Source organism: Serpula lacrymans, assembly GCF_000218685.1.
Source record: "Serpula lacrymans var. lacrymans S7.9 unplaced genomic scaffold SERLAscaffold_8, whole genome shotgun sequence".
Classification (NCBI taxonomy): domain Eukaryota; kingdom Fungi; phylum Basidiomycota; class Agaricomycetes; order Boletales; family Serpulaceae; genus Serpula; species Serpula lacrymans.
In genome coordinates this window covers 2,419,912-2,439,229 of record NW_006763297.1, presented here as the reverse complement: position 1 = coordinate 2,439,229, position 19,318 = coordinate 2,419,912, and the positions used below count along the sequence as shown (strand labels likewise).

Genomic DNA, 19,318 nt, shown 5'->3' with positions numbered 1-19,318 from the left:
CCAGCATGGTCTTATCTTGTTACGTTGATGATCGATGTTGTGGAAAGAGATCAAGGTGCTGTCGCGTCGATGGGGATGGTCGCGTGACCTGAGGAGATTAAGGGCAGGCGGTAGCGTGGTATGATTGCCGGTATCTATAATGGTCGCCATCTTCCGTAGATCCTAAACAAGTGTGGCATGTGCTTCTGCATGTCCTAAACACGCACCTCGACTCTGTGTCAGGAGCCCAAAACATAACCAGACCCTTGACCCCAAATCCAATCTCAAAAATGGTCCAGCAACATTATTCTATATTTTCACCACCAACACTGGCGATGAGCGAGCTCGTCTGCAAAACCCTCGACCACGATGCTACAGATATGCTCATCGACAAATGGCTCGAGCACCGCAACGACGCGTACTGGGAATGGTTTCGCGGAGTGAGAGAGAGGAAGCATGCTGCAAATTCCTTGAGGAAACAGGTTCTGGTCTGGAACAAAGGCGATTTCGTTCCAGAAAACCTCTTTTGTAGAACGGTCGACACCGGCCGGCTCATACCCCTTGATAGAACATGGACAACCCATGTTTATCACCATCGGTCCATGCAGGACAGGAAATTATCGATGATGCCTGTAGTTTTTACAATGGTGCGTGCTTGCATTCGACTGATGCTTTGGTTGATACTGATATTAATTATCAGTTACCCGAACTTATGATTTTGAGAGGGATGCACGACCACGGAAGCGACGATATATTCATTATTGTAACAGACATGAAACGACAAGAGATGGACGATGTAACAGAGTATTTTAAGCTTGTATGTCGGCATGCTTTTCGCCGCACTTGTAAACCTAGCATCGAGCGGCAAATCCAACATGAACGTTCGTGTCTTTTCATTGCTTTATAACCCAACTACGTGCTCATGAAGCCAAGCTTAGATATGCGTCTGAGCCACACACTCGTCCGCCAACGACGTACACCCTGTTTCCCACAAATCGACCTCGCCTTTCGCGCCATCCTATACGAGAAGAAACCACCATTTATTGTGCTATTCTCGCACCAAACCACCTCTTATTCGCAAATACTATTCACGCACCCGTCATATGTTCCGTCCGAAGAGATATACTTCGACTTCCCTAGCGGGTGCCCTAATCCCTGCTGTAACGACGATTGTGAAATGATCCGATTCCCCAGACGCGGGATCGAAGGAGCAGTAGTGCTCTCCATCAAAAGGGGTGGTCGGTGTGGAAGAAAGATAAAACCGAAGGAGATGTGTAATTGGATTGACTGTAACATCAGTTTCAACGAAGAATCGCCCAACACGACAGAAAATGGCGAAGGTTCGCAGAGTAGCGCTGACAGTGGAGAGGCATCCACTGGCGTTGGAGGTCTCGTTTGTAGTAAATGCCGGTTGGTCAAATATTGTTCGGCAGAACATCAGAAGAAAGACTGGGACGAGCATCGACGGGTATGCGCTAAACCAGGGGGTGGTGGTGGAAAGTGAAGAACTGGGGCCCCATTTTTTTTTATCATTTACCTCTAAGTTATAGCTTTCACGAGCAATATGTATTGTCAGGGCTTTAGTCTGTTCTGATCCTTCGTGCTCTACGTATGTTCACTTTGTTGGTCAGAAACATGGACACACTTTGCGGTTTTTTCGCGACAAATTTACGGCATGAAGTTGCAGTTATAATGGTCGATCGTATTACATTTTGGCTCCTTTTTGACGTTATCTTGAGCTTACTATGATGTCAACAAGTCCACTTCAGTCCAGGTATAAAAACAGAATCGGATCCCCATACGACTATCACCCTTGTAACATCTTACTCTCGCGGTCCTGACCATGGCGCTCCGTTATCTCACCGCCAAGGTTGCACAGCAAGTAATCAATTTATTCCATCTTTTCAAAATAAGTGATTGAAAGCATATTAATGTTAATAGATCGACGAAGAGCTCATGAACTCTGCTGGGGCCTTCAGTCTCGACCAGGTGAGTATCGATACCTCCTTTCTGAAAGATAGCTCCTGATGACGAATATCCTTCGACTCGGAAACCTAGCTCATGGAGCTGGCTGGCTTAGCATGCGCTCAGACTCTGGCCAAGGCCTACAATAAGGAGAAATACCCTCGTGTCCTCGTCTGCTGCGGTCCTGGTAATCAGGGTGGGGATGGATTGGTCGCTGCAAGGCATCTTGGTTCGTCTGTTAAGGTTTACTTTGGGGTATATTTTGTCGAGAGCATGACCTGTATATAGGTATGTTTGGGTATCAGCCTACCATTTACATGCCCAAGGTGAGTTCATCCTGCATGTTTTTACATGTTGCCTTTGATTACATACGTGATATTCCAAGCCGGGATCGAAAGACATATATAAGGTATATCTATGATATTCCCTGTCGTTCCTTCAGTCTCTCATATATCTACCGTTATAGCGTCTACACAAGCAATGCTCTAACATGAAGATTTCTACGCTGCCTCCTGAAGTCTCCCCTGACTCTTTGCGAGATGCTCTATCATCTTCTGATGTCGTGTTGGACGCCATTTTCGGTTTCTCTTTCAAAGGACCTGTCCGCGCACCCTTCGACTCTGCCCTCCAGTTAATCTCTTCCTCACGAGTTCCGATTGTCTCCGTCGATATTCCAAGTGGATGGGACGTCGAGAAAGGAAATGCAGAGGGCGTGGGTTTAAACCCAGATGTCTTGATCAGTCTGACAGCCCCTAAGGAGGGCGTCAGGTCGTTTGGGGGAAGACACTTCCTTGGTGGGAGATTCGTGCCAATGTAAGTCGTTCTCATAGTCATTCAGAGGTAATGGACCCCTGATGTCTGTTCAACAGATCAATGGCGGAAAAGTTTGAACTCAATTTGCCCAACTATCCTGGGTTCGATCAAATTGTCGAGTTGCCCAGGGCAGACTCTCAGAAATTGTAAGATAAACAGGAAGGTTCAGTGTTGTATTCGCGTAAATGGACGGTGACTGAGCATCATCATATCAGTTTGTACCACTAGAAAGTAAATGCAAGGAACCATACTTCAGTGTTATTCGGAGTTATGTCATTGGGTGTCGCCGGTGACAAGAAAGTCCCTGTTTTTCTAGGTTTCAACAGCAGTTGAGAGTTGAGAGTTGAGAGTTGAGCTTCATTAGAACCATACCAAGAAATGCTATGTTATCTGCTTTCCCACTTTCTCTGACTGCTTCACTTGTATTTTTGTAGACAATCCGATCATTCCTGACATCAGCCCCTGACAGACTGTTCTCCGAATCAGAAGGGGCTTAGCATGAAATCCCTTCCTTCTACCACTGGCCAGAACATTAACTCTACTGAAGTGAGGTTACAGAAGATATATATAGGCGTAACTACTGCACAACCAAAGGATTATGGGTGAAGGCACAGAAGGTCATTTGGTTTTTCACCTGGCAGGTTAGAATAGCGAAAAGCTTCATATTTTATTATACTAGTCACTTTATAGTATACAACCAAAACATGACACACCTATGCTACACTCAACTTACATTTTTAGAGGGATACAGAATCAAAAAATATATAACTGACAAGAAGCGGGGTCAATGGATTTTCGCTACTCATCCATTAGCTTCGTTTTTTTCTGCCATTCTTTCGTTCCCAATCGAGAAATGCTTGCCTCATCGTCTCCTCGCCAACTTTCCCCGATTTCTTCATTTTCTTCCAATTTTGCAGGTATTGCCACCACTCCTCGCTGCTGTCGTCTATGTCGTCTAGTTCTCCAGGATCCGCTTCGATAGCCAACACAGGCTCAACAGGGAAGCCCTTCCATCTACCACTTTCTATAACGTCTGCAAAAGCACGACAGCTGTGCAACATGAAGGCCTGGAGAACATCTTTATCGCTTTCGGAAGGGATCTTGCCGGACACGGTCTGAAAGAAGCTTGTGATGGCCTGCAGATCTTGCGCAGTAAACCCTGTTTCACTGTTTGCGACAGCTCGCTGCAGAGCAGGGTTTCGCAAAACAGAGAAACGCTTCCGCTCACGATGCAGCTCAGGAGTATTCTTTTGTATCATCCTATCCCGGAAAAATGCAGGTACGAAGGGCATAGAGGGATCGTTGGCGGAAAGATATGGCTGGCTGGCGATAATCTGGGACATATTGAATGTGAACATCCCGCATTCAAGTATAAATTCCTGCCCTCGAACTGTAGTGAAGTACAACCAGTAGTGATTGTCAGGATCCTGACCCTTGACCATAGAGCCATCCGAAAGATAAAGATAAGCAAGTTTATCTTGGGCTGTAACCCGTGCAGAGCCATAAGCAATACCAAAATCTGAAATAGGCGAGGTGTGTTGACGGAGGCGCACACGACGTTGTTTCCCATATCTCAAACCTGATGTCGTCGTGTATACTTCTGCGAGTAGCCCAAGACAGACAGCTATGAGTATGTGTGGAAGATAGCCCTCACGCAGGAACCTGCGCATCATCTTGCCTCGAACATTGTCTGAGAGTGCAGAAGGCCACCAGCTAGGTGCGCCGATCTGAGTTAGGGGCTGGGGATCACCCAGTATAACCGCTTTAGCGACTGAACCATCTGGTAGCTGCGTCGGATGTACATTTGGGTTTGGAGTGTTGACGATTTTGTGAAGCGTTGCAGGGTGCATTGGCTTGTCTTTGTGCATGTGACACTGGTCAACGATGATGGCAATGAATGGATAGAACGACTCGAGATTGATTCTATCGGTTTTACCTAAGCTCTTAGGGTTTGCTAGATCAAGATGCAGGAAGGGGGAAATACCGTACCACAACTGGTCTTGTGGGTGGGCCAGTCATTCTTTTGACATTCGGCGGAGCAGTATGTTTGCTATATACGTGATTAATGCTCCGCAATCAAACCAGAGGAATATTCAACTTACCTCTCCGCAAGATGAACATAGCCTCAGGTCCTTTTTTTTGCTACAAACTGCACATTTGACGAGGTCCTTTAGAGGTAAATGAACGCTCCTGAGGTTACCAGTTAGGCTCATGCTAAGATGTGGCTTTGTTGTGTACTTTTGAGTTGTAACCAAGTTCGATGCCGGTCACGGCAAAAGGGGGACTCTGAATACTGCGTGACATTTCTTCAGAGTTCCAATTGTCACAGCGTTTCAGTGGTTTTCTCTACGAATCCATCGCGCCAGGTAATATCATGCATTGAAAGTATTGCTTAAATGTTCACATAAATATTACAGCCTGTAATACATTCAAGAATGAAGGCGCTGGATTTCGGAGCGGAATGAGTAATCTATCGTTGCAGAAATGAACCGGACGATCCGAGACTCGGAGTATTGCGCCTAATAATTCATTTGCGAGGTCATGGTACGGTACAACGAACTTGGAACTTGGAATAAGCGCTAGTAGACAGCAACACCATTCATGTTCCAGCGGCTCTGTAGCGAATGCAGTTTTCATCCCACCTCGCAGAAGACGCATTTGAAATGCCCGCTATCATGGAGGTTGGTCAAATGAATTGCACTGAGACATGTCCAGCGACAACCTGAATCTTCTCTTCCATCTGATCGTAGACAGCGGGCGTACATCATGCACCATTTCCCTAGTGAGTAACTTGCTTTCAGTTCCAGGGAGAGCGCCCATGCGGTATATCCCGCGAGCGGTATTGTCCGCCTCATTGGTGTACTATGTTTTATCAGTGCACTGTTGTAGGTTCCTTGGATGACCAGACTCTCACCATGACTCGCGGCCACCGTGATACGGACATGATTTAGACGCTATCCAATCATCGAACGGCTTCTGCACCACGATTGATTTGATTCAGCTCCGAGTTCAGGCAGCAGCAGTTAAATGCGTGCCCTTCTCAATAGCAATTCTATCGCTCTTTTTGTCACGAGTCACGATAACATCACCCAGGCCAACTACCAGAATTATGAGTCACACATCCCAGTTCCACACCGCGAGAACAAGCCGTCAGAAACCAAAGAGCACAGGGTTATGACTCATCATGCATCATGCCCAAGGCGCTTCGCTTGCTGATTTTTTCAAGGGACGAAAATACGTGACTGAAGGAAGGATGGTCTGTCCCTATCCAAGCAGTCCCTAACCCATACATCTTATCCTTCCAAGTTACGCATTATCGTCTTGATGGAAGAGCAAGTCCCCATCCAATCTCGTACAAACAGCAACGTTGTTTCCGCACCATGCTCCACAGGGCACGGAACACGAACACCAATATGCCGTAGCCCAAGCGCTTAGAAGTGACTTGTGACTTCATGGTTATCTTCCAAACAAAGTGCTTTGTTGATACCCTCGCTTGATTCCGTGCGTGTATAAATGTCGGTTGCGCAGTGATCAAGGATCGAGACCTGCTCCGAATACATGTCGCTCTCTCCTTCATGCTGACCTCGTTGGATAGATCGTGCGTCAAAAGGGGTGTGAACATACCAATCGGGACATCATGCCATATGTTTGGGACTAAAATATGGCCCTGTTAGATGGCAGCCTAGCCGTCGGTCTGCAATTGAGCTGTGTACATTCCGCTGGCAGCGTTGGTGGCAGTCGCCCACTCGGAGCCTGTGTTAATTCAATCTTCGCATCGAACGCTGAAAGTTTCCAATCACGCTTTTCCAATACAATATGCAAAAGTTCCTGGAGTCAACATCCCGAGGACTGCTGGCTAGATCACTTTCACTATCAAATTCGACCGCTATAACATAGCTCTGGTATGACTTGTATGAAATCCACGTTTCTAAGTAAGTTTTTTTTTCAGTTCTCTCTTTAAGGATGATATTTCAATCGGTGCATGTGCGTGTCCACGAGGTATGGGCGTATATATGGCTGGTCGTCCCAACCCTACACTTTGACTCCACTGTCTTCCATTTCAATTGTACACGCATTCCCATCATATTTGCTCTTGGTATGTCTCAATCGAAAAACATGAAGTACGTGATCCCGCGTCGCGCATCGTGTCTCATGTTTGTGATGCTTATGTGTATCCTGCTTAGCATGAACACTACAGATATCAATAAAGATGACTCCTGTTGCGCTGAGCACCCCAACACTGGGAGAAAGGGGAGAAACCTAGTGGTGTGTGTTGACGGTACATCTAACCAATTTGGGGAACGGGTAACCATTATGCTTGTCGAAATTTACGCCCTCTCATATTTTGCCATTAGAACACAAATGTTATAGAGCTATATAGCCAGGTGCTCAAAGACCCGGATTGTGAACAGCTTACATACTACAACAGCGGGATCGGAACATATGCACAACCTCCGTGGAGATCACCCACATATTGGGCTCGCGTGATCATGCATAAGATTGATCTTGCAATCGCATGGTATTTGTATCCCGTATCTATCGTTTGATTCAGCCTTATCCGTCTTGCCCTAGGAATTTTGAGGATATCATTTTTGATGCATACCGTTGGCTTGCAGACAATTACCAAAAGGGAGATAAAATCTATCTATTTGGTGTGATCTATTCAATTTATCAGATATGTCACCATCTGACTTTCAAGCAGGTTTTTCTCGGGGAGCATATCAAGTTCGTGTACTGGCAGGCATGATTCATAAGGTTCTCTTTTTCATGTCTACTCGATGATACGAGAGAACTGAGCGTCATGGCATGTGTCTAACAGGTTGGCCTTATTTACAAGGGAAACGAGGGGCAAATTCCATTGCATGTGGCAAAATATATTTATGTTGGGCCTTGACATTAACCGCTTGTTTTAGTGCTTATGAAGTATATGTAAAACTTCAAAGCGGTAATCTTAAGGAGAAAGGAATCTACGCAACTCTTCGGAATTTCTTTCTATCAGCTAAGGAGAAACGTTCTGGATATGAAGAGAAGCCGATTAACACAGAAGAAAATAGTGGTGCATCACAAAAACAATCAAAGTTGGCAGATCACTTCAAGAACGCATTCGCGAGAGATGTCAAAGTCCATTTTGTTGGCGTTTGGTACGAAATTAAATTTTATCTATGTGCCTCGACTCTGTTTTGACTGTGTTTAATAGGGATAGTGTATCATCCATCGGTATGGGCAGAGGGAGCGACATGCCTCGTACAGTGGATCCAGAACACGTCTGTTACTTCCGCCACGCTCTCGCGCTGGATGAGCGCCGCGTGAAATTCCTACCAGAATATGCACGAGGGGGTGTCATGGAATCAACCGATGTGAGTAGGATGTTTATATATCATGCCTTCATGCTGATTGATGGTCATTACAGCGTCCCGATGGTGCTAGCGAGAAGAGGTTCCATAAAGACAGTAAGCCATACTCCGTGCTAGAGATCTGACCACCACCACTTATCCTATGTAAGCGCAACACCCAAACATCAAGGAAGTTTGGTTCCCGGGCACTCACTCTGACATGTGAGTTAATATTAAGTGCCAGTAATTGTACCAATATTGATTTGTTCAGTGGCGGAGGATTCGCTGAGAACACTGACATGAACAGTCGTACTCCGTCATCGTTATGGATGTCCTATGAAGCACTTTCAGCTGGGCTCAAATTAAATCTGGGTGCTTCGCAAGTGGAATGGGACTGGGGAAAGCTCGGTAAAGTACACGAGTCGTTGAAGGGAGCGTGGAAGATCCTAGAGTGGATCCCAATCAAGAGACTTTCTTACGAGGATGATCGTCGCCATATATGGGGGTACGCAACTCCATCTTCTTATATATTGGGCTTGTTTGACGTTTGTAACGGAAAGGTTCCATCGAGGGGATGGCCGTCAAATTCAGCCTGGCCAGAAAATACATGTGTCAATCGCACATTGCAAAAAGTATCGTGTGAGGGCTCATTTGAGCCCTGGTGAAACACGAGATCTAAATGCACTTGTCGGCGTAGCAGGGCGTTATGCGGAAAATATCTCTGACTTAGTGGGCGGGTGGAATGATATGCTGGAGTGGGACATCTATGATTATTCCAAAGCCCGCCATGTGATCTCAAAACTAGAGCAACTATGTGATGGAGATCAAAATATGTGGCTCTACCGTCTGAAGATGATAGTATCATCCGGTACGTGCAATTTTTCGAAGACGGCGGCGGCGGTGCTCAGAAGCTGATTTGTTGTACAGATGTTGGACGTCGCGAGCTTGGTAGAATAGAGAAGTTGCCTTGCTGCTTATTAAATATTCTGAAGTCTCGGGAAGCAAGTTCAGAATTCAACGTGACTTTGTTGAACCTCTTGGCACAATTACATGAAACTCCATCGTGGAAGCCGAGGTATGTACCAGCTCATTCCTCTTTATTTCTTGATAATATTGACATCAATATCAGTGTTCAATCACGTGAAACACATGATGCTTTGAAAACCCTACTTTCTGACGGAAAGAAGGATCATGTTTGCAGCTTTGTGGTGACGCTGGCCGACTATTGTGAGTCACCATTTTGTATAGATTATCTGTGTTCTGATGAACCTTAGTATCTGATAAACTACAACCGCTTATTCCCGACTGGTGCGAATGTCTCATCAAAATGCTTGATCCTGAGAACCCTGGGGGAGAACACAAAGGTCTAAGCATCGCAATGATTGCCGCCATACCAGCTTTGGCCAAAGATGGTATTATATCTGTGTCCTTGAGAAGTGCTGTAATTGATGACCACGCAGATATTTTACGCTCTAAAATCAAGGGTGCCATATTAGATGCGCTGTCCTCGCATCTACAGCGTTCCGATCGAGAGATCCGCATGGCTGTACTTGCGATATTGCCGCGATTAATGTTGTATGGTTCGTCGCAATTCTCCTACTTCCTCCAGTGCGCCGGTCTGATATTTCAGCAGACGACTGTCGAACACAGCTGCTAGGACTTGAGTTTCTAGACCCTCTCAAGCAGGGGATTTGGGACGGCCAGGCGAAGATCGTTGATATAGTCATAGCCTATGTTCAACATAGTATGAAACCCATCTGCTACCCTTATTGGATGTTATTGATAGAATTGCGCAGAGGAATGCCGAAAGGTAATGATCCTTGATCACTTCCTGGAATCTCTCCGAGAGTTCCCTCCTTCCAAAAGGTGCTCCAGATCACCATTTGTTGCTGTCGCGATAGAGCTAGTAAAATATGGTAGGTTCTCGAGCTCGCGCTTTCGAGCATAGTTGACAGTCCGACAGATGAGCTTCGAGGCAAGATGCTAGATTTGGGCTTTCTAGAGGATCTAAGAGACGTTATGCTTGAAGACAATGACTGGGACACACGACTAGCGTCTGCAAAGGCATTCGCAGTTTTTGCAGACTATGGTAAATTATCACTGTCATGATATTCGTCAATACACTGACTATTATCAGCGGATTGCCACCAGGAGATGGTTAGAATCAGCTTTCTTAACTCTCTTCGAAAAATGTACAGCAAAGCCGAGAATAGGTCAATTACAGAAGCTGTTGATATCGTTACAGACTTTGCAAACTGTGGTAAGCACCCATGAGCACATGTGTGCGCCATAGCTGACGATTTATCAGGAATATTTCGAAGCAAAGTGCTGAAAACCCACTTTCTTAAGGAGCTGACAGATATGTTGGGTAATGATGACTTGCAAGTACAACTGTCGTCTGTAAGGGCAATCACAGCCTTTGCAATGCATGGTACGCCGTTACCATTTTGGGATCTTCCATCTCTTTCACTGAATATTATCAGAGGACTGCCGACAAGAAATGATAGCAGTTGGCTTCATAGATTTACTCCAAAAGATGTTCAAAAGTAAGAAGTTAAGAAAATCATCCGTTGATGCTGTTGCAGAGTGTGCAAAATATGGTGGGTAACTCCAAACTCATATTGGACATCGTCGTAATCATTGACGGTTGACAGACCAACTCCGAACTAAGATGTTGGAGTCCAATTTTCTGAAATGTTTGGCAAATATGCTCCGTAATAAAGATTGGGATGTGCAACTAGCTTCTGCAAGAGCACTCGCAGTTTTTGCATCGCATGGTAGGCCATCGTTGTCCTGATGTCTTGCACCCCTTTAACCAACGCTTTTTAGAGGATTGCCGACGTAAGATGATTGAAGATCACTGTCTTGATTCCCTCAAAAAAATCACCGTCGCAACCGAACGAGGATTAAAAAAAGCAACCATTTATGTTGTTGAAGGAATGGTAAAATACGGTGGGCATCCCTGATATTGTCTGTGAAGGCGCAGCTGACGATTCGGAGTCGTCAGATGAACTTCGAACCAAGATATTGGGATCTCACTTCCTTCAAGATCTGAACACTATGCTCAACGATACAGCCTCGGATGTACGAGTAGCAGCTGCGAAGGGTTTCGTGGCCTTGGCGAAGCATGGTGAGCCCTCAGAGTCGCTGTCCTTGCTCCTTGCAGTCTTTTCACGGATGATTTGTCAGACGAATGTCGAAGCAAGATGATTGAATTTGGATGTGCGGATAGTCTCCGAAGAATGTTGTGCGATATCAAATCTGTGCCAGATGAAACATTTTTCGACATTGTTGCAGAGCTGGTAAAATATGGTAGGCATATTTATACTAGCATGCTCAAGTGCAACTAACGAGTTCTCAGAGGAGATTCGGAACATGATGCTGGAATCTCATTCCTCTGAAAAGCTGAAGGAATCTCACCTCCTCGACAAGCTGAAGGATATGCTCCGAGTCGGTACTTATGACTCGAATGCACGACTAGTTTCTGCGAAGGGATTCAAAATTTTTGCGGAATATGGTGAGCCATCATAGCCCTCGTGTGTTTTATTATTGCCATTAACGACATGTCAGATAATTGCCAAAGCAAGATGATTGAAATTGACTTAATGAAACTTCTTCAAAGTATGCTCCATAGCACCGAGTCAAGAGTAACATCTCTTGAAATAGTGACTGAATTTGCAAAGCATGGTGGGCAATTTCTAGCAGGCCTGTTTAAGCATGGCTGACGATTCAGCAGCGATCCTTCGAAAGAAGATGCTAGAATCTAATTTTCTAAAGGACCTGCAAGATATATTTTCCCTCCGAAAATCAAAAGTGGATAGCTACTCGAGTATAAGTGATATAGATAATGACTCGAATGTACGAGTCATGTCTACGAAGGCAATCACAGTCTTTGCAAAATATGGTGGGCCCGCCATTTCTATTATGTCTTTCTTCTACTAAGTATTCGTTAGATGAATGTCAAGGCGAGATTATTCGGATTGACTTCCTGAGTTGTCTCCAAAAGACATTTGGCCATGCCGAGTGGACTTGTAGAGAATCGGCCGTTGAAGCTGTTGGAGAATTTGCAAAATATGGTGTGTTTACTCGAGCTCGCATATCTAAGCACGTCTGACAGTCCGACAGAGATACTCCGCCGTAAGATGCTGGAATCTCACTTTCTCGAGGATTTAAAAAACATGATCCATGATGAGTCCTTACCTGTACGACTAGCATCTGTGAATGCAATCGCAATCTTCGCGAGCCATGGTAGGCCATCGCTATCTTTGTTTTTATCGCTTCTTCTACTAACAATTTTCCAGACGACCAATGCGATGTGATTACCTTTGGCTTTGTGGATTATCTTTACCAGATGTTCAATGGTTCCAATTGGAAATCGAGACAAATATCTCTCAATGCTGTCGCTGAATGTGCACATCACGGTGAGCATGGTTTAATAGTCTCGGTACCCCTGAGAGGACCCCTGATGCGTTCGACAGAAAAACTCCGAAGCAAGATGCTGGAATCTCACTTTCTTGAGTATCTGAGATACTTGCTCGGTGATAGTGACTGTGATGTGCAACTAGCATCGGCTAAGGCTATCGTAGCCTTCGCAAAGCACGGTAGGCAATCCCTGCCCTCATCTCTTCCAGTCGCATTGCTTACATCTTATCGCTGGTAGACAACTCTCGACGTGCAATGAACGAATTTTCCATGCTGGATCTTGCCCTTCAACGTCTTCAAATGTAAGGCGAAGGAGTGCTGAGATCGCAAAGACTTTGCGCTGTATGGTAAGCAGTTCACTTATTCTTGCCAATGGGCGTCACTGAGGATTCAATGCTAACAAAGAGACTCCGCACAACAATGAAGCCTGAATATACGGCCAGTCTTAACGAGATGCTTAGCGATCATAACAACGACTATCCTATCTGAAACACTTCGACTAGCCTCCAGTGATAGGGCATATACTCGTAAAATATTTTGTAGCATTCGTTGTCTCTTTTATTATGATAGTGTATGACACTAATCCTTACAGCCCAAACTCAATACCTTTTCACTTGTTTTTATTATAATGCTAGCATGATCCTGATAAATTGTGACTAAGACGCGTCGTGACAGATGCGTCGAAAATGTGACGAAACGCGTTTGGTACGTCACGCATGTTTCAGTACTTGTACATTGCTCTTCCTACTCAGAACGTAAGAACGCTATGGCTACCATTCACATCAATCAACTACGGAGCTTATGCCTCAGAAAAGAGACTTTTGAAAAAGCCAAGAGCCTCTTACACCTTGCTCAAACCAGAACAGGCCCAGGTTCAGGTTACACCCTAGCTAGCGGAGCAAACGGTTTACCCGCAATCTGTGCACACCTCGCATCCCAAGCGTCCGTCGTTTTATTTCATCCATTATTAACACATGGACTGACCCTTAACTTAGGCTGGGTAACACTGATGTGCCAGAGCACATTGCTCAGAGTGCTACGTGCTTAGATCGCAAGACGTTCGTCAAAGCATTGAATACTGTTCGCGCAGCTTTACAATCACAAGAACCAGGTGGCTCACAAGTACTCACGTTTGAAACACTCGTTCGAGCATATAAGCTCACGCCAATGCGAAAGGCAATTCAGTCCATGGAGGAAGTGGAGGATACATTCCTAGACAATGCTCTGACACGAAGACGTTACAGTACCAACGTCGCTCTCCTCAAATGTGCAGTATTCTATTGGACCTACAGTCTAATGGAGGTATGTGTCTTCCTCGCCACCAAGCCTTTCGTTTTTTAACAAACCTATGCATTTAGCGGGTTGAACCAATACGAGTCAGCTCATTAGCTCATAGATATGATTTCAATCCCAAACCTCTGAAGGACCTTTGTTGATGCCCTAGACAAAAGATGCGGAGAAAATTCCACTCAAATCAGAATTGACACGAAGGAAGTTCATGTTACCCAAGTTTCTCCCCTCAAAATGAGGAATTCCGCTTCCCCTACAAAGTCACCATCCAAATCAGCTCTAAGAGGCCGTACACTCGAACTAACGCCTGCAAAAGCCCTCGCGCAAAAACGCGGCGTTGTGTTCTCGCAGGAAACATTGAGCGGCCCCGATGACGATTTGCAACCAGAAACACCCAGCAAAAGGCGCAGAGTAGAGTCGCCTATCAAAGCGACCGGACATACCCCGCACAAACGTTCACATCTTGTTACACCGACCTCGACCTCGGCTTTTCATCTCGCGCTGAGCGGGACTATCCATCATGCACCTCCTACGGAAGAACCTTCCCCATTTCTTTCCACTGTTAACAAAATCCCTCCTCCAGTTTCCAGTCCCTCTACTCCCCGTCGAACACGGAAACCTCAGTCAACTCCTGCAGAACCCTCATATGCGATGGACGTCGATGAGCCGGAACAGCATGCACAGCCTTCACGCAGACGCTTTAGGCCAATTTTCCTTGACAGTAAACAATGGTGCAGTCGCGATCCTAAACTCGAGGCGATTTGGGCTCGAGCACAAAGGCATGTGGAAGGCATGACGAGTTTATATGGAAATCCATTGCAGAAGTATGGACATCAGCATACAGCGGCAACATGATCCAGATGGCACACTGATTTGTTGTTTCCGTGTTCGTTGGGAAGAGCTTGAAAGCCTCAGGTGATGGTCAGGTTGATACTATTTTATCTTGTCGTGTTATGCTTTGTGCTGGTCGGTCGCAATCACAAACCTTATTGCATCATGTTTACTTATGCATTTCTCTAACAACGTCCATCTTCTCTATGACACTTTCTGCATAGTGCATCCGATCCGCCTCAAGGTAACAGAGTATTCAAGTTGACTTCTATGCACACTGTAGATAATACACGCGCTTCGAGCGAAGACTTTTATTATAAACTTCCAGACGCTCGTGCACGTATCATACCAGAGGGAAACGGTTTCAGAAATTGATTTGGTGTGTGCCACATGCTATTTAAAGAGTTCTGAATTTCTCAGATGATGATACAAATTCGAACACTGCTTCACTGATATTGGTCACTGATATTGTGCCCCAGCAGGCATCATGAGAAAGGACACCGCCTATTTTTTAGTCTCTTCCATTGTTTTATCCTAACACTTTCCAAAGCCTGTCGTCGACCTTTTTTGTACACTGGAGAGCTTCTGTCTGTTGATTCGTCAAACTGGCCATGAGCTTCACGCCCGAACTTCAAACTCCTCAGCTACAGAGCCCGTTGACTTTTCTTCCTCTGGACTTAGCGCAACAAGTTCAAGGACAAAACTATGTGTTAGTTGCTTGTTTGGAAGTAAGGCATCACCAGTAATGTGCTTCTCAATCTGACCCAAGATAACTTCTCTCCTCACAGGCTCTCATTTGGGATATGCTCACAAATATTGGCGATGACTACATATTGCTATCTAAATGTAAGATAAAACTAGGTACTATAACATATATGTGGTCTAGGTAAGAACTGTCTCTCTTTTAATTTCAATGCACAGTTTCTCAGTTACAATCTTAGACTCGTCTCCTTGGCCTTCATTATTGGAACCCTAGTCTTCCAAGGTACGTAGACGTGCTCAAGGACCAGTTTGTCCTTGCAGCGTACTCCTGGCTTCAGACGAGGAATTGAATCCACTGCTATTTTCTTGCTGTAGTCACTCCGATTGGTCACTGTCGCGCTATGGATCATGTTATCAGCACATTTTATGCCCTCGCCGTCTCTTTGTCATGTCTATTATCCTTATTCCGTGTTCATGCCATTTTCATCGAGAGGAACAAATTTATTGTGTGGGTTTCCTTCGTTCTTTGGCTTGTTGTTCTTGTAACAGCTTCAATCGTCATCACGTCCTACACTGCTGCAAATGATGGACCCACTGCATATTGTTTTCCTCAGTACCCCGAGTATAGTGTCTATGGGAAGTATTTTGTTTATGGGACTCCTCTAGCAATATTCGTCTATGACACCTTCGTTTTCATGGCTGTATCATGGCGCCTCCTTGGGTCCATCTCAGCTCACTCTGGTTTCAAAGAATTGGCGAAAGTTTCTCTATCGCACCAGTTCCTGCCAGCTTTTTCAAAATTGATACTACGAGATGGCCAAATATTCTATTTGTGCGTCTAATACCCTCTTCGACCTCGCCCCACTAAAGCACGGCGACTACCTTATCTAGGCTCACTCTCTGCTGTAACCTGGCGACCGTGTTAATGTTGTCCGGTGGTCTAGGGATTTTGTACACGTTGATCGCTACTCCCAATCTCATTCTGACGCACATAATGGCCAGCCATGTGTTTCGGAACACCAAACTCGCTTTGATAGTTGGCAAGGATGAAGATCCCTAGTACCTCTTCCGCGTCAAAGCACCTTGATTCAACCATGTCATCAGGATCGCATTGACAGGTAGTTCGGTCTAATTTAGATTTCGATTCTCGTCGAGTTTCTGTATGTGTTACCGACGATTGCTGCAAGTACACCAGGCTCGGGCCTTATGTCCTTCTGCAGTCAAGTTCATCGTCATGGGATATTCTGATTGCAGAATATTCAACACATTCGTATCTTCATTAGTTCTACTTTGCCGTCTCCTCTACATCTTGCCATTATTTATGATATAGATTTTCTTGGGTAGTCCTTTATACGGCAGGTGTGCATAGCCGATTTGCCGAACCGAGTAAGTATTACTCGGATGGGAACGTTTAAAGTGACTTACAATCTGTGTTGAGTATCTGCTTTTCCTGTGAATGTCCTGGACAAGATGAGAGTCGCCAGTTCATCTCTCTTCCTCACATTATCGGCATTTGTATCCCTTGTCGTGAATTCGAATGCTGCACTCGTTACTGGAAATCGCGTAGGGGCTCAAGCAGTGAATCTTTGGAGACTAGACAACGCTATTGCTCGTCCTAAGGATACTTCTCACAGTCTCTTCGTACAGGACTTGGATGCTATTCAACATTCCACTGAGAAATTTGAGGAATTTCCTGAGCAATACTTCCGTCAACCTTTGGACCACTTCTCGAATACTTCTGAGACTTTCGGACAGCGCTATTGGATAAACACCCGCCACTATACCCCAGGCGCAGGAGGACCTGTGATTGTGCTGGATGGAGGTGAAACCAGTGGAGAAGATAGAATACCATTTCTAGATACCGGGATCGTGGAGATATTGGCCAGAGCAACAGGAGGAGTGGGTGTTGTATTGGAACATCGTTACTATGGTACGCGTCAAATTCACTCCATCGTACTGTGTTACATGGACCAATGGCCTGGAACATTTCTAATTCCTGTAATATTCAGGATCCTCTATCCCTGTCTCTAACTTTTCTACTGATAACTTGCGGTAATACTACCTTTGAATTCTGACCAGAGTCGCATGACTGATATTTCTATGTTCACGAAAGGTGGCTCAATAATGAGCAATCTGCTGCTGATTCTGCCAACTTTATGGCCAATGTGAAGTTTCCTGGGATTGAAGAGGACCTTACCGCTCCCAATACGCCTTGGATATATTATGGAGTGCGTCTATCTCGTCGTAGGCTCCTTCGATTTCATTTCTGACTATATACTTCATAGGGCTCGTATGCTGGTGCTCGAGCAGCACACATGAGAGTTCTCTATCCAGAATTGGTTTATGGTGCCATTGCTTCCAGTGGTTAGTATGCATTTTATTCCCTACGTAAGGTAGTACTAAAGATTCCAATGTAAGGTGTAACGCACGCTCAACTTGCCATGTGGGAATACTCTGAAATTATTCGCAAGGCTGCGGACCCTACCTGCGCTGGTCATCTAGAGAAATCCATCGAGACTATCGATTTCCTCCTTGGCGTCCCACATCTGAGGACTGCCATCAAGGCTCTATTCGGACTTGCAGATCTGGAGCACGACGATGATTTTATGGCGTTACTCGAGGTGTGTATTTACATATCTAATTTGCAATGTAGAGTCCCTTTAATCGCTTTTCCTGATTTGTAGAACCCTCTAGGCGGATGGCAAGGGAAAGTATGGGATCCCAAAGTTGGAAGCACGGAATTTGATACATTTTGCGACTATTTAAACAAACCTGTAATTGGCCGAAACCATACCGCTAACTTACCCTACAATCATGAACAAAGGATGATTGAGCTTCCCGGGGGCTTGGCTCTTGATTTATCTGTCATCAACTATGCAAACTACATGAAAGAGGTAGGTCACATTTCAAATCTTATCCGAGATGTAGTTCAAAGATTTCTTTACCAGAACTACGTGTCCCAATGCGCAGATGATACGACGGTTGAAGAGGTTCGTATGAAACTACACTTATCAGATTGACTGTCACTCATCTTCTTATTGTCTAGTGTTTCGGTACATATAACGACAGCAATTTCCAAGATGTGTCATTGGATCAAACTTGGCGCGCGTGGACATTTCAAGTGTGTACGCAGTGGGGTTATTTCTCGGTGGGTTTCTTTCGTTTGCACAGTGAGCAAGCTCATCTAATTGTTTGACTTTTTAGACAGCACCTCCGGATCCAAAACAACCTCGTATTGTATCACGGCTCATGACCCTAGAGTACCAATCTCGCATATGCCGTCAGGTCTGATTTAGATCTTTTAGCGCCTCATATGTATGATTTACCTCTTGGTTCCATAGGCATACCCTCCTGGAAAGTACTTTACTGTTCCCGAGTGGCCAAATATTACATCGGTGAACGCCTTGGGTGACTTCACTATTGCTGCGGATCGTTTGGCTATTATCGATGGCGAAGGTATGCAGCGATAGATACTTTCGCGCGAAGTTGTACTCACTGCTTCTTGTCCATCGTAGTTGACCCATGGAGGCCGTATACCCCCCATAGCGAATATGCTCCGGACAGGCCCGATACTCTTTTGCGACCTTTCAAATTAATACCAAGTACGTCCCCGTAGTAATTATTTTGAACGTCTCTTCTCAGTTCACGATAGATGGCGTCCATCACTACGACGAGTACGGCCTTCGTGACTTGGAAGATGAACCCGCCGAGATAAGGAAGATTCATGGAGAGATGATTGTCTTCGTTTTAGAATGGCTAAAGACTTTCAAAGCCAGTCATTGATGCTAGCCCAGGCTGGCGGCTTAGCATATAAGAGACGGCATCGATGCGCTGTATTCGTTAAATTTAAGGCCATGGTCTGTTTTTCTATGTGCTGGCCCTGTGGACGGAAATTTGCGAACTTTGCTTGACATGCCTCTGGAAGTAATTTGCCACGTGGTAGTATAGCTCAGAACTTTTGCCGCAGTGCGATTAAGTCCGGA

The 19,318-nt window shown here is 45.3% G+C and overlaps 8 protein-coding genes across 8 annotated transcripts; 6 read left to right on the top strand and 2 right to left on the bottom strand.

Annotated features, from left to right (window-relative positions):
- Nucleotides 1-561: 561 nt before the first annotated feature.
- SERLADRAFT_362182 (uncharacterized protein) lies at nucleotides 562-1,785 on the top strand (the record flags this gene model as incomplete). The annotated part of the gene is made up of 3 exons (XM_007319830.1): nucleotides 562-626; nucleotides 680-860; nucleotides 918-1,785. 3 exons carry the CDS (start codon nucleotides 582-584, stop codon nucleotides 1,481-1,483), a joined length of 792 nt encoding a protein of 263 aa, XP_007319892.1.
- A 3-nt stretch (nucleotides 1,786-1,788) lies between these two features.
- SERLADRAFT_470916 (uncharacterized protein) lies at nucleotides 1,789-3,208 on the top strand (the record flags this gene model as incomplete). Its single annotated transcript, XM_007319829.1, has 8 exons — nucleotides 1,789-1,861; nucleotides 1,921-1,968; nucleotides 2,038-2,173; nucleotides 2,233-2,270; nucleotides 2,330-2,353; nucleotides 2,411-2,757; nucleotides 2,814-2,920; nucleotides 2,973-3,208. 7 exons carry the CDS (start codon nucleotides 1,823-1,825, stop codon nucleotides 2,905-2,907), a joined length of 726 nt encoding a protein of 241 aa, XP_007319891.1.
- Nucleotides 3,209-3,401: 193 nt separating this feature from the next.
- SERLADRAFT_470909 (uncharacterized protein) lies at nucleotides 3,402-5,028 on the bottom strand (the record flags this gene model as incomplete). Its single annotated transcript, XM_007319828.1, has 3 exons — nucleotides 3,402-4,631; nucleotides 4,694-4,807; nucleotides 4,860-5,028. One exon carries the CDS (start codon nucleotides 4,623-4,625, stop codon nucleotides 3,567-3,569), a length of 1,059 nt encoding a protein of 352 aa, XP_007319890.1.
- A 262-nt stretch (nucleotides 5,029-5,290) lies between these two features.
- Nucleotides 5,291-5,775, bottom strand: SERLADRAFT_470908 (uncharacterized protein; the record flags this gene model as incomplete). The annotated part of the gene is made up of 2 exons (XM_007319827.1): nucleotides 5,291-5,620; nucleotides 5,674-5,775. The coding sequence occupies 2 exons, from the start codon at nucleotides 5,699-5,701 to the stop codon at nucleotides 5,391-5,393; spliced, it is 258 nt and encodes an 85-aa protein (XP_007319889.1).
- A 1,029-nt stretch (nucleotides 5,776-6,804) lies between these two features.
- Nucleotides 6,805-7,591, top strand: SERLADRAFT_470906 (uncharacterized protein; the record flags this gene model as incomplete). Its single annotated transcript, XM_007319826.1, has 4 exons — nucleotides 6,805-7,282; nucleotides 7,335-7,409; nucleotides 7,460-7,512; nucleotides 7,577-7,591. The coding sequence occupies one exon, from the start codon at nucleotides 6,856-6,858 to the stop codon at nucleotides 7,126-7,128; it is 273 nt and encodes a 90-aa protein (XP_007319888.1).
- A 3,550-nt stretch (nucleotides 7,592-11,141) lies between these two features.
- Nucleotides 11,142-13,156, top strand: SERLADRAFT_470903 (uncharacterized protein; the record flags this gene model as incomplete). The annotated part of the gene is made up of 11 exons (XM_007319825.1): nucleotides 11,142-11,220; nucleotides 11,280-11,402; nucleotides 11,452-11,607; nucleotides 11,661-11,777; nucleotides 11,827-11,994; nucleotides 12,044-12,166; nucleotides 12,216-12,338; nucleotides 12,392-12,511; nucleotides 12,569-12,691; nucleotides 12,751-12,859; nucleotides 12,918-13,156. The coding sequence occupies 10 exons, from the start codon at nucleotides 11,151-11,153 to the stop codon at nucleotides 12,816-12,818; spliced, it is 1,191 nt and encodes a 396-aa protein (XP_007319887.1).
- A 510-nt stretch (nucleotides 13,157-13,666) lies between these two features.
- Nucleotides 13,667-14,800, top strand: SERLADRAFT_470899 (uncharacterized protein; the record flags this gene model as incomplete). Its single annotated transcript, XM_007319824.1, has 2 exons — nucleotides 13,667-13,814; nucleotides 13,871-14,800. The coding sequence occupies one exon, from the start codon at nucleotides 14,037-14,039 to the stop codon at nucleotides 14,655-14,657; it is 621 nt and encodes a 206-aa protein (XP_007319886.1).
- Nucleotides 14,801-16,760: 1,960 nt separating this feature from the next.
- On the top strand, nucleotides 16,761-19,203 carry SERLADRAFT_470898 (uncharacterized protein; the record flags this gene model as incomplete). Its single annotated transcript, XM_007319823.1, has 12 exons — nucleotides 16,761-17,265; nucleotides 17,345-17,387; nucleotides 17,449-17,563; nucleotides 17,621-17,699; nucleotides 17,754-17,956; nucleotides 18,020-18,229; nucleotides 18,284-18,325; nucleotides 18,382-18,483; nucleotides 18,540-18,620; nucleotides 18,677-18,791; nucleotides 18,851-18,937; nucleotides 18,988-19,203. The coding sequence occupies 12 exons, from the start codon at nucleotides 16,806-16,808 to the stop codon at nucleotides 19,116-19,118; spliced, it is 1,668 nt and encodes a 555-aa protein (XP_007319885.1).
- Between the last annotated feature and the right edge of the window lie 115 nt (nucleotides 19,204-19,318).